We start from the raw sequence: 17,413 nt of genomic DNA on the forward strand, positions 1-17,413 counted from the left end.
CAAATGGTTGTACCTGGAGGACATCATCCTGAGTGAGGTAACCCAATCACAAAAGAACTCAAATGATATGTTTTCTCTGACAAGTGGATATTAGCCCAGAAACTTAGAATACCCAAGATATAAGATACAATTTGTGAAACACATGAAACTCAAGAAGAACGAATATCAAATTGTGGGCACTTTGCCCCTTCTGAGAATTGGGAACAAAACACCCATGGAAGGAGTTACAGAGACAAAGTTTGAAGCTGAGACAAAAGGATGGACCATCTAGAGACTGCCACATCCAGGGATCCATCCCATAATCAGCCTCCAAACGCTGACACCATTGCATACACTAGCAAGATTTTGCTGAAAGGACCCTGATATAGCTGTCTCTTCTGAGACTATGCCGGGGCCTAGCAAACACAGAAGTGGATGCTTGCAGTCAGCTATTGCATGGATCACAGCGCCCCCAATGGAGGAGCTAGAGACAGTACCCAAGGAGCTAAAAGGAACTGCATATGTATCAAAGATGATGTAGTTGGCCATCACTGGAAAGAGAGGCCCATTGGTCCTGCAAACTTTATATTCCCCAGTACAGGGGAATATCAGGGCCAAAAAGTGGGATTGGGTGGGTAGGGCAGTGGGGGCGAGGGTATGGGGAAATTTTGGGATTACATTGGAAATGTAAATGAGGAAAATACATAATAAAATATTTAGAAAGAAAAAAATAGTATAAATTAATTGTCAATAGTAGATTGCAGTTCAATTACTCAACAAATACAAACTGAATGAGTGTAAAATACATTGTGCATGAAAGCATAACAAGAAAACCTATAACTTATTACACTAAAAAATAAAAAATTCATACTACTACATAAAACATGTAAACTAATGAAACAATTTCTGTTGAGTTTCAAACAATAAAATTTTTACCTATAAATTCTCAGCACCTTTACCTTGACTCAAATAGTTCATAATCACATAATCCTGTTTTGATCATTATTTGTCAACTTAGACTTCAGAATGAACTAATTTGAAGAGTTTTCTCAGAGCTTCCTATATATCTTTATTCCTTAGTCTGTAGTTCATGGTATCCAGCATGGGAATTAATAGAGTATAAAAGGTAGACACCAGTCTGTCCCTCTTTAGGGAATATCTGGAACTTGGGCAAGAGTATATGTGGAGAATGGAGTCATACTATAAGGTTGCAGAGATAAGGTGTGAGAAGCAGGTGGAAAAAAAACTGGAAGTACTCTCAGTGGATTGGCTCCTCAACATAGCAGCAATGATGAAAATCTAGAAAGCCAAGATTACCAGGATAAGAGTAATGACATTACATGCTAGAAGGAAGTACAGCACAGACGTTTAACTCTTCTTAATATTACATGCCAACCTCACCAGACATCACAGAAAAAAAATCATCAAAGACACTGTCACCATAAAAGTTCAACGTGTGTTGCCTGTTAATAATATTTATTGCGTTGACATCACTCCTTATAGGAATATACAAGTAAATAGATGTACAACTTCTTTGACATAGCTTGAGCATAAAGCAGTGGATTAGAGATGATGGCATAGCAATCATAAGCCATGGCACCCAATCCATCTAAGAATAACTGAAACAGACATCTAGGAAGGAGATGCTTTTGACTTCAGAGATACAGGTTTTACTAGGATCTTAGGATATAGACAGAGGAATACTTAAGTCTCAGAAAAGACAGGTAAGATAGGATCCAGAGACTCCCTACACTGAACTGAGGCATAGCATGTGAGACTTGGATTTTTCCTGAGAATTGTGGGGGTAAAGGTGGCCTATGGGACTTGGCAGCTCAGCAGACTAAACAGGTTCAAATTTCATTCTGATCATAATAAGACCTATGGATTTTGAGTAAAAACATTTTCATCTGATTTCTGATACAAAATAACTTCGAAGATCATGAGGAGAGAACATGTCAGAGGGCTAAACCAAACAATGCTATCAGTTAAATGAAGAGGTGATGGTTAACATCTTTCAAGGTTCTCTGAAGAGTCACAAGTGTAATTATTCTGCAAACATGAAAATGTGCTTCTTTCTTTGTGTAAATCACATAATTACACACAACACATCATCTTCATTGCTTTTGTGAGAGTCTCTCAATTGACTGCTCACATTCAAATGAGTTAGTGATTCTATCATATTCAATTAATACTTTACAGAGGCTTGGTTTCTCTCAGGAAAATACATCCTTTGCACACTGAAGGACAACAGAAAGTTATACAAACTTTAAATGCACCAATTGGAAAGGTATTACAAAGTAAAGAAAATTAGGACATATTGTTCCTACTCATCTGTGTTTAAAAAAAAAAATCTATCCTCCCAAATCTTCCTCTCCTCTCAGCCTTCTCGGTGTTCAATAATTGTTGCTGCACATTTAAATTAACTCATTTCCCATTATGGTATTTATTTTAGAAGTATATCTATAGAAAGAAAGAAAAATGCATGTCTTGTGTGTTAACCATAAGAGCTTTATTCTAGACCCTTGGATTTGACTCAGTCTCCAATATGATTTTTACCTCAAAACTAAATCTGCTACAGTCTATAGATTTTTTTTGTACAGCAGGATGATTCTAGTTAATATCATTTGATAAGAAACCCTGTGTCTGAGACATCTGGTTTCTGGTACTCTAGACAGTGTCAGGGGTGGACTACAGGCATAAGTCTCAAGCTGGACTTGTCATTGTTTCTCCACTCCCACAATTTCTGTGTCACCTTTATCCCAGTATATCCTGATGACAAGACAAATTGTTAGCTGAAGGTTTATGTTGGTGCACCAAACCCTCTACTGGAAGTTTTTCCTGGATATAGGAGATGACTAGTTCAGGATCTTTTTCCCTCATTACTAGGAGTCTTAGGTAGGGTCACTCTAATGAATTCCTGGGAGTTTGCATTGCAGTAGGTTTCTTCCTCACCCATGAATGCCTCCCAATTCCAGTTTTCTCTCCCATTACTCTCTGTCTCCATCCTTTCCACACATGATCCTTTCTGTTTCTGCCCCACCTGCCCCCAGTCCACTGGCATCAAATACAACTAGCAATAAATAAATAAATAAATAAATAAATAAATAAATGTTAAAAATATACTATTATATATACATATATACATATATGCATATATACATATATATGTATATACACATATATACATATGCATATATGCATATATATTGTATACACATACACACACACACACACACACACACACACACACACATATATATATATATATATATATTTGTTGGCTAACCCAATTGTCATCAGAATGGCTTCATCTAGCAACTGATGGACCCACAGTCAAACATTAGATGGAGCCAGGCAGTGGTGGCACACATCTTTAATCTCAGCACTTGAGAGGCAGAGGTAGGCCAGCCTGGTCTACACAGTGAATTCCAGGACAGCCAGGACTACACAGAGAAACCCTGTCTCGACAAAACAAACAAACAAACAAACAAAATTCATTAGATGGAGATCAGAGACTTATGGTGAAATGTGGACAAAGAATTGTAGGAGGCAGAGGAGTCAAAGACACCATAAGTAAACCCAAAGAATCACCTAGCATGGACTCATAGGGGATCATTGAGATTGGATGTATAAACAGGGAGCCTGAATGAGTTTAACCTAGGGCCTCTATAATTATACTATAGTTGTATGGCTTGTTGTTTTGCTTGGATACATAACAGAGTGAGCAGAGCCTATTTCTGATGCTTTTTTTTTCTGCTTTTAGCACCCCTGGACTTTTTCTGGGTTACCTTATTCAGCCTTAATATGAAGTGATATAATTAATTTCATTGCAACATGATATGCCATGTTTGGTTGATATCCCTGGAATGCCTGCCTTTTCTGAAGGGAGGAGATGGGGAGAGTGGGGAAGGTGTAGTAGAATAGAGAAAAGAACTGTTGTACAGATATAATACACGAGAGAATAAATTAATTTTTTAAATGAAAAAATCCATGTCTTAAAAAACAAAAATAAATAAATAAATAAATAAAACTGTATCTTCTTACATGAAAAAGTTTAAAGAGAATAGATCTTATGTGTTAGTAACACAAAGAGTAAATATTTTAATTTGCTTGATTTTTATAATGTATATTATTAAAATATCATTTTGTATATAATTATTGTCATTTTCTATGAGGCTGGAACTACACAAGTGTTCCAGTAATGAGCTATCCCCATCTCTTTATTCCTTTATTTATCATCTATAGCCTAATAAATCTAATAATAAAAATTTGGGCATTCCTCATCTGACCGCTGTAGTTGTATTTGTACACCACCAAGTGGGCCTCTGGATTAAGCTTCACATCAGGGTTCTGCCGATCTTGCATTGCGACCAGTATAAAGAACAATAATAAATGGACATGTCCATACTGCCGGGCATACCTTCCTTCAGAGGGAGTGCCCGCAACTGACATAGCCAAGAGGATGAAGTCAGAATACCAGAACTGCGCCGAGTGTGGGACTCTGATGTGTATGTCCATTTTGTCAGCGGGAACTGGATGAAGACTGCTTGCTGGATCATTGCATTATCCACCACAGATCAGAAAGGAGGCCCGTGTTCTGTCCGCTTTGCCATTCACGACCTAATGAAAGCCCAAGTACCTTTAATGGCAGTTTAATTAGACATTTGCAAGTCAGTCACACTTCGTTTTACGATGATTTCATAGATTTTGATATAATTGAGGAAGCCATTATTCGCAGAGTGCTAGACCGCTCACTTCTTGAATATGTGAGTCAAACACCACATAATTTTATGACTAGGAAGGGGACCATTCACTCGTACCATTTAAGATGCTGCTTGAAGGACTGGAGGGGAATTGTCGGTGTTTGATGGAGAAACATGTACTACAGTATTACCTGCTTATCTTTGTTATGTTTCATTCAAAAACCGTGTTCCTTCTGGCTTAGATCTGCCCTTACATGCTTGAGTCTATTAGACATTTAACCACGAGAAACAGCCATTAACAGATGGAAGTGACACGACACAGGCTGGCTATGTGATGGAGCAACTTCCTGTGTCCATTAGTGATGTGTGTATAATGCTACATATCCCAACTGTCATCATGGTTAGGCGAGAAAGCCAATCTCTGTTCTATGCTAAAAGACGGAGAGAGGGACAAAATATGGACATTAAAGGAAATCTGAAATTTATTCAAATTCTCATGCTCTAATCTCCAATAAGGAACGTGAATAATCTTGTGAGAAAGGAGGAAAGGGAAGAACTTGAAGTCACCAAAATCCGATTTAGCCAAATTATAGTACATAATATAATACTGCAACAACTTCTGCGTTTGAAGTGTATTCTTAGCCAGGCATGCAGGAGCACGCCTGTAATTCAGGAGGTGAGTATAGAAGGGGCAGGAGTGCGAGGCCAGCTGTGGCTAATGAGTTGGCTAATAAGACCATAAAAAAAAATTTAAGCTGGGCGTGGAGGTGCACGCCTTTAATCCCAGCACTCGGGAGGCAGAGGCAGGTGGATTTCTGAGTTTGAGGCCAGCCTGGTCTACAAAGTGAATTCCATAACAGCCAGGGCTATACAGAGAAACCCTGTCTCGAAAAACCAAAAAAAAATTTTTTTTAATAGAATATTTTTCAAATACTCTTAGCTTATTACTTGGAAGTGTTTTTATAATGTAGGTGATTTCTAGGACCCCTCTGTGGATATTTATGGTAGTTTTCACATTGGTGAGTTTGAGGGGAGATCCCAAGCTTTGTTTTTTTTTTTTTTTCATTTTAACATCTTAAAAAAGTATAAAATAAAGTACATGTACTAAAAGCCAGATACAAAATGCATAGCTTAACGTGTTATAAGAAACATTGTTAATGGATGGTTATGCCTGTATGCCTAGGAGGCTGAGCAGGATTCTAGTCAAAGCCAGCCTGGACTACATAGTTAGTTGCAGGCCTGCCTGAGCTATAAAGTAAGACCCTGTTTCAAAGCTGAACAAAAGCATTATGAACTCATGTATTTAGTCATGTGTGAATGGACTTCCATCCATTACAAGTGTCACTTAATTGAGGTTCAGCTTCAATTCTCTTTCCATTCCTTGAAGGTTGGCTGAGTTTGTAACACTCTGTTACTTTCCTTGCTGTCTCTTACAGCAAGGTCTTCCATGTTGAATTTGTTTCCTGCTATGAACCAGAGATCAGCAACTCTCTAAGAGTTAAGCCTGCAAAGAGGATCTGTTGTTCAAGGTCTCCCTCAGCTACAATGCAAGGTCAAAGACAGCCTAGGCTACACAGGACCCTGTCTCAACCTGCCCCCTTTTTCATTCCAGAAAAAAACCTCTAAGGTCAGTGTCTGCTATTGAGGCTGCCATTGTTTGAAGGAGAGAACCAGGAAACAGCTGTATGCTTGTTGTAAAGATAAAAATGGCCAGGCAGGGTAGCCATGGTAGTCCAGGATGACTGGTGACCAGAGACCCTCTTGCTTCAGCCTCCTGTGTGTGAGGGCACAGGTATGTGTTGCTATGCCTGCAATTCCCTATTTTCAAAAACAGTTGAATGGTGCCAACGTTTTTATGCTCTACTCTCTCCCTTTTATCCTCCAGTTCTTCAAGTAATGTGCATTTATTATTGCTGTCATTTTTCACATGTGATTCTTTAATGTTACATTCAGGTCCCTTACTAGGATTTCCACCTTGGAATTAAGAAAAAGTAACAAAGACTATAGACATCAACTCCTGAGGGTGAAGTATTATTTGACTTAAAAATACCATTTGGAAAGGACTGGCAATATGGCTCAGTAGGTAAAGGCACTTCCTGCCAAGCCGGAGAGTCAGAGTTTGATCGCTGTGACCACATTTGTGAAGGAGAACTAACTCCCACAAGTGCAAACATAACGTGTACTCCCTCCTCACACACACAAATCAGCATAATACAGCTTATAGTGTAATAATTTATAAGCATCATTTGTCGCACATCAACATTGTCATAATCATGGTGCCATGATTTCTTACCCCTTTTTGAGACAGGTTCTCATATGTATGCCTGGCTGGTCTGGAACTCACTGTGTAGAGAGGACTGGCCTAGAACTTCATATGTATGCCTGGCTGGTCTGGAACTCACTGTGTAGAGCAGACTGGCCTAGAACTTCATATGTATGCCTGGCTGGTCTGGAACTCACTGTGTAAAGCAGACTGGCCTAGAACTTCATATGTATGCCTGGCTGGTCTAGAACTCACTGTGTAAAGCAGACTGGCCTAGAACTTCATATGTATGCCTGGCTGGTCTGGAACTCGCTGTGTAGAGCAGACTGGCCTAGAACTTCATATGTATGCCTGGCTGGTCTGGAACTCGCTGTGTAAAGCAGACTGGCCTAGAACTTCATATGTATGCCTGGCTGGTCTGGAACTCACTGTGTAAAGCAGACTGGCCTAGAACTTCATATGTATGCCTGGCTGGTCTGGAACTCACTGTGTAAAGCAGACTGGCCTAGAACTTCAAGTGATCTCCCTGCTCCTGCCTCCTCGCCCTGGGACTTAGATGTGGGCACTGGCTTCTAAAGTTTCCCTAGTGAATTATCCGTTACTGCTTTGATATTGCTACTGTTTTCTCCTCAGGACAAGGTCACTAGGGAGATATAACACCAGGGAGGGACAGGGCTTCCGGGCAGCCCTTGCATTCCCTGGATTAACTTAGGTGTTGTGTCAGACCCAGGAACTGTGGTCGCTAAGGCCAGTGCTGGAGCACATTCTTGCTTTCCCTACCGACTTCAAAGTTGCTCTTCATGGCTGCTAACAAGTGACAGACTTTTGCAACCTCTCTGCCTCCAGTCTGGGTGAATGATACAATATATGAAGTATTAAGAAGTGATCATCAGCCCGTAAAATACAGTACAGTTCTGATTATTGGTAACTACTGCCCTGTCAGTCAATCTAGGTTAACTTAGGGCAATATGAATGTCATGAGTGAGTTTAAAAATCTACTGGGGGCTGGAGCAATGGTTCAACGCCTAAGAGTACTGGCTGCTCTTCCAGAGGACCTGGGTTCAATTCGCGGCACCCATATGACCACTCACACCTGCCAGTAACTCCAGTTCCAGGGAATCTGACACCCCCCACACAAGACATACTCAGGCAAAACACCAGTACACAGAAAATAAGCACTGACAAGACTAAAAAACTAAAACCAAAAAAATCAACAACAAACAAACAAACATATTCTGGATAAATGGAATGGCTCAGTGGGTAAAAATACCCTTTAAGCAAGACTGGCACCTAAATCTGTCTGACCCCCCCCCACACACACACTGAACCATAAAGTTTGTCCTTTCAGATCTGCACATGCACTGTGGCATGCTCTTGTCTGAATTCACACAAAAAGAATTGGGGAGGGGAGATGATGAGGGAGGGAGGGAGAGAGGAGAGACATGATAAGTCAGCAGTTAGGGTCCTTGCTACTCACTAGGATTGAGGTCTCAGTCCCCATGTATGACAGCTTGCTGCAGCAGCCCTCATCTGGCTTCCACTGGTACTTGGAACACAGGCACATGCTCACAAATACTTAAAAATCATAAAAATAATTAAGAAACCCAACAACTGCCTAAATGGGGCAAGGTGACTAAAGCCTTTAATACCAGCAATTGGGAGGTAGAGACACAATGATGAGGAGCGGCTTAAGGCCAGCCTCAGCTACATAGCAAGTTTGGGGCTGGCCTGGGGTTGGTTACATGTGACTGTCTCAAAACACCACAACCCTGTGTTCTGAATAGTAGGTTCAAGTGAACGAACAGACTGGGAATCTGACCCACAGCTTTTTTCTGTTTGTGTGTTTGTTTTAATTTTGCCACCCTGAGGATAAGTTAGGTGCTGGCCACCTGAGTTATTTTGTATTCTGAATTGCTTTATTTTGAAAATGAGACGAAGATATAATTTCACTGTGCGTTTATCTTCTTTAAAAAAAAAAAAAGGAATTTAATTCATTGCTTTAAAAAGTAAAAACCAGTACTCAAAGTTGTTGATCATCAGAAAGAAACTTTCATGTGCTTTTTGAAAATACTGCCTAATGAAACAACTGGACCAGGGGGGAAAATGATGCTGTTATTTTAAAACTAAGCTCTCCTATACTGTTGGTAGAAAACGGGTTGATTGTGGATCAGTGGTAAAGAGTTGGAGCTCCTAAGAACTCCTGACTCTGGTAATGTTGGTTCCTGCTGTTACTGGGGATTAGGCGCGCTCCATTTCGAAGTGAGCCTACTCTAGTTTTTGAATGTTTCTCATATGATAATTTGTATGCTTACACATTGAAGGTATTTTTTTTGAAGTACTAAGAGATTCATTCTTTTGTTCAAATGTAAAAAGAACTTGTGATAAGAATTTAAAGTGTATAATTCTTCTTCTTTTGAAAACTGTATTATGAGAAATAAAGAGTGGCAGGACCATTGCTTTCATTAAAATGAAAAAAAATTGTTTACAATTTCCTTATACACGTTATCTCTTGGGTTGTTGATCTCTTGGGCTGCTGATTCCCTGAGGGAGTTGACACTAATTTATTTCCATTCTTTAGAAAACACTCTTATGTATCATATGCAGGGTTAAATGAGTGAGTGTCTTAATAAGGTTCAGCTTCAAGATGTTATTACATAGTCTTTAACCTTCTGGACAACCAGGACATCCAAAGAGTACTGGTATATTTTTACATGGCAATTCACTCTTATATAAAGAACTATAAATTTGATAACTCTCTGTTACATGGGCATGTAGTTTGTGGTGAATTTCTTCGGAAATATGGACTATTTAATATGTAAATACTTTCAGGGGCCAGGTAAATAAAATGAATTCAGTGACCAGGGAAAGTATCATTTTTGAGCTAACCATGAAAAATAAACTAGGCAATGGTTGGCTTTTGCTTTAAATAACTTAATTAGAATGTATATTATAGCAGACTTCTGTTGAGGTAGCTGGAATGGGACTTAGCATAGAGCTAGTGAAATATGAAGGAAGATGTATTGGCTAACCAAATGTTAGAAATGAGAAGCCTTGTTTTCTGTGGAATCTAATTTATTCACTCATCCTTAGCTTCAATCTTTGTTGGAAAACAAACACACATCTGAATGAGTTCACTTAAGTTTTCAATCTGCTAGTGCCCAAGGTGAGACTGGAAAACATAAAATCTAATGGGCTTTTATACAGTCAGAATATCATTTCACACAACATTTCATGTTCAACACAGACTTTAAAAGTGTAATGCTGTCATGAAAAATATACATTTAACATCTTTAATAGAGGCAATTATATGAGACATGGTTTGGAGCATTTGCATTTGCCTCACATTTTTCTATAACTTTAATAGGGGCACTTAAAATGAATTGGTTCTATCTTTTTGATCTAATAATGAAAAATATGAATAACTAGAAATGAGTTGCTATGCCTAGAAAGTATAAAAATTATGAAACGTTTTTAACACTAAGGTAGTTTTCTGACCAACCTCAATCAACCCCTTCAGGTGTTTTCTCTTCTCCCCTCCCATTGGCTTTGAAACTGGAAGTATTGGAAACTTTTTTCTTTACTGGCTTTCAGTTAATCAAAACCATTTCCACTTTTCCTACCAGAAAAAAAGTCAGTAGACACCTACTGGTAGTTTAGGGAGATAACAACCCAAGGTTATAGAACATCCTGTACCCTAATATTATTTTTGTGCTATTTTTTAAATAGCTATGATTGTTTTAATTGCATTTCCTCTCCCCTGGTTTTACTACACTGCTCTTTCTTTAGCACTGCTCTTCCATGTGATTTTATTCTTGCTAAATAAATGCTGAGATTAAAAAAAAATTATAGACCAAAAAAGGATGTAGTTATATCTTTGGCAATGATTCTCTAAATTTATCAGTGGTAATATATTCTGTGACTGACTGGTCAGCATCATGATCAGTAATGATGTTGGAAACAGCGTGTTTGTATTATTTTTGATCATTCCATCACAAGAGTGTATTTGTTCAAAAAGCCCCACAGCCAGACATGTTACATCCCCATGTAGATAAATACAAGACATTTCTTCCAGAGTCACAATAACCTGGCAAGTAGAAAACCATCTCACAAAGGGGTTAAATTATACAATGCTTTGGGCTTGGCTTTTCTTGAACTCAGTGAAATGGTTTTTATCTTTATCCATGTTGCTGACTGTACCATACTTGCAAATTTCAACATCCTGAAAGAATTTCGTGTTCACGTTCTCAGCTACTATAAATGACACTTCTGTGAACAATTATGTATAGATCGCTATGTGGATATGAATGATTTCACTTGGATAAGTGTGAACTGTCTATATTTATTTATAAATAATTTGTTTTGTAGAAAGACCCTGTAAACAATCAATATTTAAGAATGGAGCCTTTGTTGAGCCACACATGTAATATTAGATAGTTATGGCTATGATAGGAAGGACATAGACTGGTCAGAGAATGCATGACAGAAAGTGTGGTGTGTGGTTGCATACATCTTATTCAAATGGTTGAGCTCTTTTTCTTAGTATGCTATTCTATATCTTAAACATTGTGAATTATATTGTAGACAACATGGAGACTGAGTTGTGTAGGGATGAAGGTGATACATACATTACATGCCTGTGATTAAGCTGGTAAGATAATCCAAATTCACTGGGTCACACATTACTTTTTTTTTCATGTTTTCAATGTTTCCTAAAATACCCTTAGTTCATAAACAGGTGTTTTGAGACAGATATGCTAACCTTGAAGTTAGAAAATGTGTGACATTATCCCATAGTTCATACTTTAGGTCTTAAATTCTCATGTTAAATATATATATATACCAAAGAACTCAGTGAGGTATGCTACAGACTGAGAGGTACCCAAGCTCCAAAGACAGCATCCCTAATGACTAGTAGGAAAGAAAAGAGTAAAACTCGAGTTAACAAAACTTAAATTAACTAAGACTTTATTTGTGAATCTACTGCATTGGAAAATTCTCTCTTTGTCATAACAGGTTAATCCATAGGAATGATGCACAGAAATCAAACTGTTGTGACTGAGTTCTTCTTCACTGGATTAACCTCCTCCTTCCATCTCCAAATTGTCCTCTTCCTGACATTTCTCTGTGTTTATCTGGCAACTCTTTTGGGGAACCTGGGAATGATCATTTTAATTCAACTGGACACTCGACTCCACATCCCCATGTACTTTTTTCTCAGCCACTTGTCCTTTGTAGATGCCTGCTCCTCTTCTGTCATCAGTCCTAAGATGTTGTCTGACATATTTGTGGATAAAAAGGTGATCTCCTTCTTAGGTTGTGCTATCCAGCTTTGTTTATTCAGCCAGTTTGTAGTGACAGAATGTTTCCTCCTGGCCTCCATGGCTTATGATCGGTATGTCGCCATCTGTAAGCCTTTGCTGTATACTCTCATCATGTCCCAGCGAGTCTGTGTACAGTTAGTGATAGGCCCTTACAGCATAGGCCTTATAAGCACTGTGGTCCATACTACTTCTGCATTTATCCTTCCATACTGTGGTCCAAATATCATCAATCACTTTTTCTGTGACCTTCTTCCTGTTCTCTCACTGCCATGTGCAGATACTCAGATGAATAAAAGTTTGCTTTTCATCATGGCTGGGATCTTAGGTGTATTCAGTGGCATAATCATATTGGTTTCCTACGTTTACATTGCTATCACCATCCTAAAGATCAGTTCTGCTGATGGGAGGCGCAAAGCCTTCTCCACCTGCTCTTCACACCTGACAGCAGTCTCTATCCTTTATGGAACTCTCTTCTTTATCTATGTACGTCCAAGCTCCAGCTTCTCTCTGGATATCAATAAAGTTGTGTCACTATTTTATACTGCTGTAATCCCTATGTTGAACCCATTCATTTATAGCTTGAGAAATAAGGAAGTCAAAGATGCACTCATCAGGACATTTGAAAAGAAGTTTTGCTACACTTTGTAAGATAAAATATTATAGATATAGACATTATTAGATACCAGTGAACCTACTTCAATTTTTGTTGTTCAATAAGAAAGTGTTTTGAACTTTAAACTGAGATGTTTTGGTTTTAGGGTGTATAACTTTAGCAAAATTATGTTGTCTTATAACTAGAAATAACTGATTATGTTAAATTTTGAAAAAAAATAAAATTTAGTAAGCAAGGAACTTAATAATATCTCAATATGTAATATGTAAGTAGGATTTACAGAAGGCCATTTCCATAAATTTTTCTTCTATAATAGGATAATTCATAATGCTTAATCTTGGGTGTGTTCCAAAAAAATAGGTAAAGTGTATAATAATCCCTTCGTGTTTGAAATAAGTATTTTTCAAAGCAGTTGTACACACTGAAGGATATGGCTATACTATCCTAGTAGCTTTTGGTATTATGATAATGTAACTTTGTATTTTGTACCTGAGGAAAAATGCATTGATATTTTCCACAGTAATAACTATTATTTTGTTCTTCAACATAGGTAAATATCATTTCACTTTTGGGTACATTCTAATTTGTTTATAATAATTATTTTTTATTTCCATGAAGCAATAATGATTTACTAAAACATTTTAAGAGAATTTTTTATATGTATCAAGATTAAAATACAATTACATCCCTTTCTCCTTCTTTTCCCTCTAAAACATCCATGTATCCCCCTCCCTGCTCTATCTCAGCTTCATGATTTTTATATCTTTAATTGTTGTTACATACATAAATGCATGCTCATTATTTATAATGTTGCTTGTATATGCCTATATATATATATATATATATATATATATATATATATATATGAGTGCTGACAATTTGGTATTTAATAACCAGTTGGTGTACTCTTCCCTGGGGAAGACTATTTCTCTCACTCATAGCAATACTTAGTTACTTGTAGTTCATTATTAGGGCAGAGACCTTGTGAGTTTTCCCCCCACCCACATTGTTACTGCTTTGGAAAACTTACATCCTTGTTGTATTTGATATTTATTTTTCCTGATAGGACTACCTGAATCTTCTGTTTACCTTGATGGAAATTTAGACTGATGTATCATGAAATGTGTGGTCCTTGCATGATTTCATAGAGAATTTATTTTAGTAAACCCAAAATTGTGTGTTCTTTCTTGATTCTTTTAACATGTCAATAACCATATCTATCATTTAATAGATTTAACACTCTCAAGTCTTTGGGAGTTAGATCAGAAAGAGAATTATTTTTCTGGCTATCTCTGGAAGAATATAAGTGCAATAAATCAAGTTTCAACAATTAGATTACACAGATGGATAAAAAATTAAATAAACTGATTCAAGCATTATTCAATTCTCTTTCTTAGATCTCTGTTTATTTGTTTATTTTTGAGATTGTTTTTAATAGGAACATTTCTCCTTTTCCTGTCTTCCATCTAAACCTCCCATAAACCCTTTTAAACTCTCCTTCAAATTCATGGACTCTGATCAATTTTTTTTCATGCACATGCATGTGTTTGTGTGTGTTTCCAAATTGGTTACCACAAAGATGTGTGTGCCAGTGCTATACTCTAGTGTTATTTGCCATGCTGTTTGTTGATGGGTGTCATAGGTATCATGAAGGATGGAAGTGTTGGTTGCTTCCCTTCTTCAAAAACTTGCATGGTACATTCTGATAGCATGAGAGCTAGTCCACAGGGAAAGAAAATTCAAGTGAGTTCCTACAGAATATTTTATAGAGCTTATAAAAACCAATTCTCAAGTTCATAGGGAAAAATAGAAAACACAAGATAACCAAAACAATTCTGAACAATAAAAGAACCTCTGAAGGAATCACCATCCCTGTCCTCAAAATATACTATAGAACAACAGTGATAATATCTGCATGGTATCGGTACAGAAACAGACAGATTGATCAATGAAATAAAATCTAAGATCAAGAAATAAACCCGCAGGGCGTGGTGGCGCACGCCTTTAATCCCAGCACTCGGGAGGCAGAGGCAGGCGGATTTCTGAGTTCGAGGCCAGCCTGGTCTACAAAGTGAGTTCCAGGACAGCCAGGGCTATACAGAGAAACCCTGTCTCGAAAAAACCAAATAAATAAATAAATAAATAAATAAATAAATAAATAAAAATAAACCCAAAAACATATGGACACTTGATTTTTAACAAAGAAGACAAAAGCGTACATTGAATAAAAGAAAACATCTTCAACAAATGGTATTGATCTAATTGGATATGTGCATGTAGAAGAATGAGAATAGATCCATATTTATCACCCAGCAGAAAATACCAGTTCAACTGGACCAAGTATCTCAACATAAATCCATATACACTAAATCTAATAGAAGAGAAGGTAGGAAATCACCTTGAACACATTGGTACAGGAAACAATTTCCTGAAAAGAACACCAAGTCTCAGGCCCTAAGATCAACAATTGATAAATGATACCTCATGGAACTGTAAGGCAAAGGACACTGTCAACTGGACAAAACTGCACCCTACAGATTGGGAAAAGATTTTTACTAGCACTGTATCTGATTGAGAGCTAATATCCAAAATATATAAAGAACTCAAGAAATTAAATTCCAACAAACTAAACATCCTAACTAAAAAATGGGGCATAAAACTAAACAGAGAAATCTCAACAGAGGAATCTCAAATGGCCAAGAAACACTTAAAGAAATGCTCAACATCCTTAGTTATCAGTGAAATACAAATCAAAATAACTCTGAAATCCCATCTTACTACAATCAGAAAGACTAAGATCAAAAACTCAATTGACAGTGTGTGCTGGTGAGGATGTAGAGTAAGGGGAACTCTCCTCCATTGCTGATGAGATTACAAACTTTTATAACCACTCTGGAAAACAATCTACTGTTTGTAAAGTGGTTTTACCTGAAGATCCAGCTATACCTCTCCTGGGCATATAACCAAAAGATGTTCCACCATAGCACAAGGACACATGCTCCACTATGTTCATGGCTGCTTTATTCATAAAAGCCAGGAACTGAAAACATCCCAGATGGCCCTCAACTGGAAAATAGATAAAGAAAATGTGGTACATCTAAACAATGGAATACTATTCAGCTATTAAAAGCAAGGGGATCATGAAATTTGCAGGCAAATGGATAGAACTAGGAAATATCATCTTGAGCAAGGTAACCCTTGGGCAAGCTCCAACTCCTGACATCATTATAGATATTCTATTATCCTTGCAGACAGTTGCATAGTATAACTGCCTTCTGAGAGGCATTACCCAGCAGGGGACTGAAACAGATGCACATATGTATATGCATGATATGTACTCACAGAAAAGTGGATATTAGCCATAAAGTACAGAATAGCCATGACACACCCCAGAGTCACAAAGAAGTTAAATAAGAAGGCATGCCCAAGCAAGAATGCTTGAATACCACTTAGAAGGTGAAACAAAATACTCATAGGAGGCAAATGGGAGGGGAGGCGAATGATGAGACAGGATCAGGAGCAGAGAAAGAATAAATTGAATTCTACAGCTGGAAGGGGTGAGGAATCTAAAGATATCCCATAGTTCTGGGATATGGGAAGCTCCCAGGAGTCAATGCTGGTGATCTTAGCTAGGATGTCCAATGGTGGGAACATGGAACCTGAAGAGAACAACTCCTGTAGCCAGGCAGGACCCCCAGAGGAGGTATAAGGACACCAACCTACCTACAACACTTTCAAACCAAAATTTGTCCCTTCTGAAAGAAATGCAGAGATATAGCAGAGATTAAAGGAATGGTTGAACAATATCTGACCCAACTTGAAGCCCATTCCATGGGCAAGCTCCAACTCCTGTTCTCATTATATGCTTGCAAACAGGTACCTAGTATAACTGTCATCTAAGAGGCTTTACCCAGCAGGGGACTGAAATAGATGCATATACCCACAACCAAACATTGGACAAAGGTTGAGACTCTAAATAAAGAGTTGGAGGAAGGATTCAAACCCTAAAGGGGATGAGAACCCCACAGGGAGACCAACAAAGTCAACTAACAAGGAGCCATGGGAGGTCTCAAAGAATGAGCCACCAACCAAAGAACATATTCAGACTGGAAGGAGGCCCCAGCACATATGTAGCAGACTCTGTCTCCATGGCTGCCTTGTCTAGCCTCAGTGAGAGAGGATGTACCTAGTCTGACAGAGAATTGATGGGCCAGGGTCAGGGGAGACCTGGGGGGACCCACCCTCTCAGAGAAGTCAAGGAAGCATGGGGGCAGGGACTCTGTATGGGAGGAACCAGAAGGGAATGGGAGCAGCATTTTAGATATAAATACATAAATACATAAATGACTGAGTAAGTGAATGGATGAATGAATGAATGAATGAATGAATGAATGAAAAATATATATATAAAAGAAAAAAGAACCAAAAACTGGGAAGGGAACAGCATTTGAGATGTAGATAGATAGATAGATAGATAGATAGATAGATAGATAGATAGATAAAAGAAAAAAGATCCAAAACCAAAAAATGGGAT

At 38.0% G+C, this 17,413-nt stretch overlaps 1 protein-coding gene across 1 annotated transcript; it reads left to right on the forward strand.

Annotated features, from left to right (window-relative positions):
• Positions 1–11,972: 11,972 nt before the first annotated feature.
• Positions 11,973–12,929, forward strand: LOC110290236 (olfactory receptor 5G25). The gene is given in 1 exon segment (XM_021156735.2): positions 11,973–12,929. A coding segment is annotated over 1 exon segment (957 nt).
• Positions 12,930–17,413: the final 4,484 nt, after the last annotated feature.

Source organism: Mus caroli, unplaced genomic scaffold (genome assembly GCF_978045245.1).
Source record: "Mus caroli unplaced genomic scaffold, Mus_caroli_1 scaffold_2, whole genome shotgun sequence".
Lineage (NCBI taxonomy): Eukaryota > Metazoa > Chordata > Mammalia > Rodentia > Muridae > Mus > Mus caroli.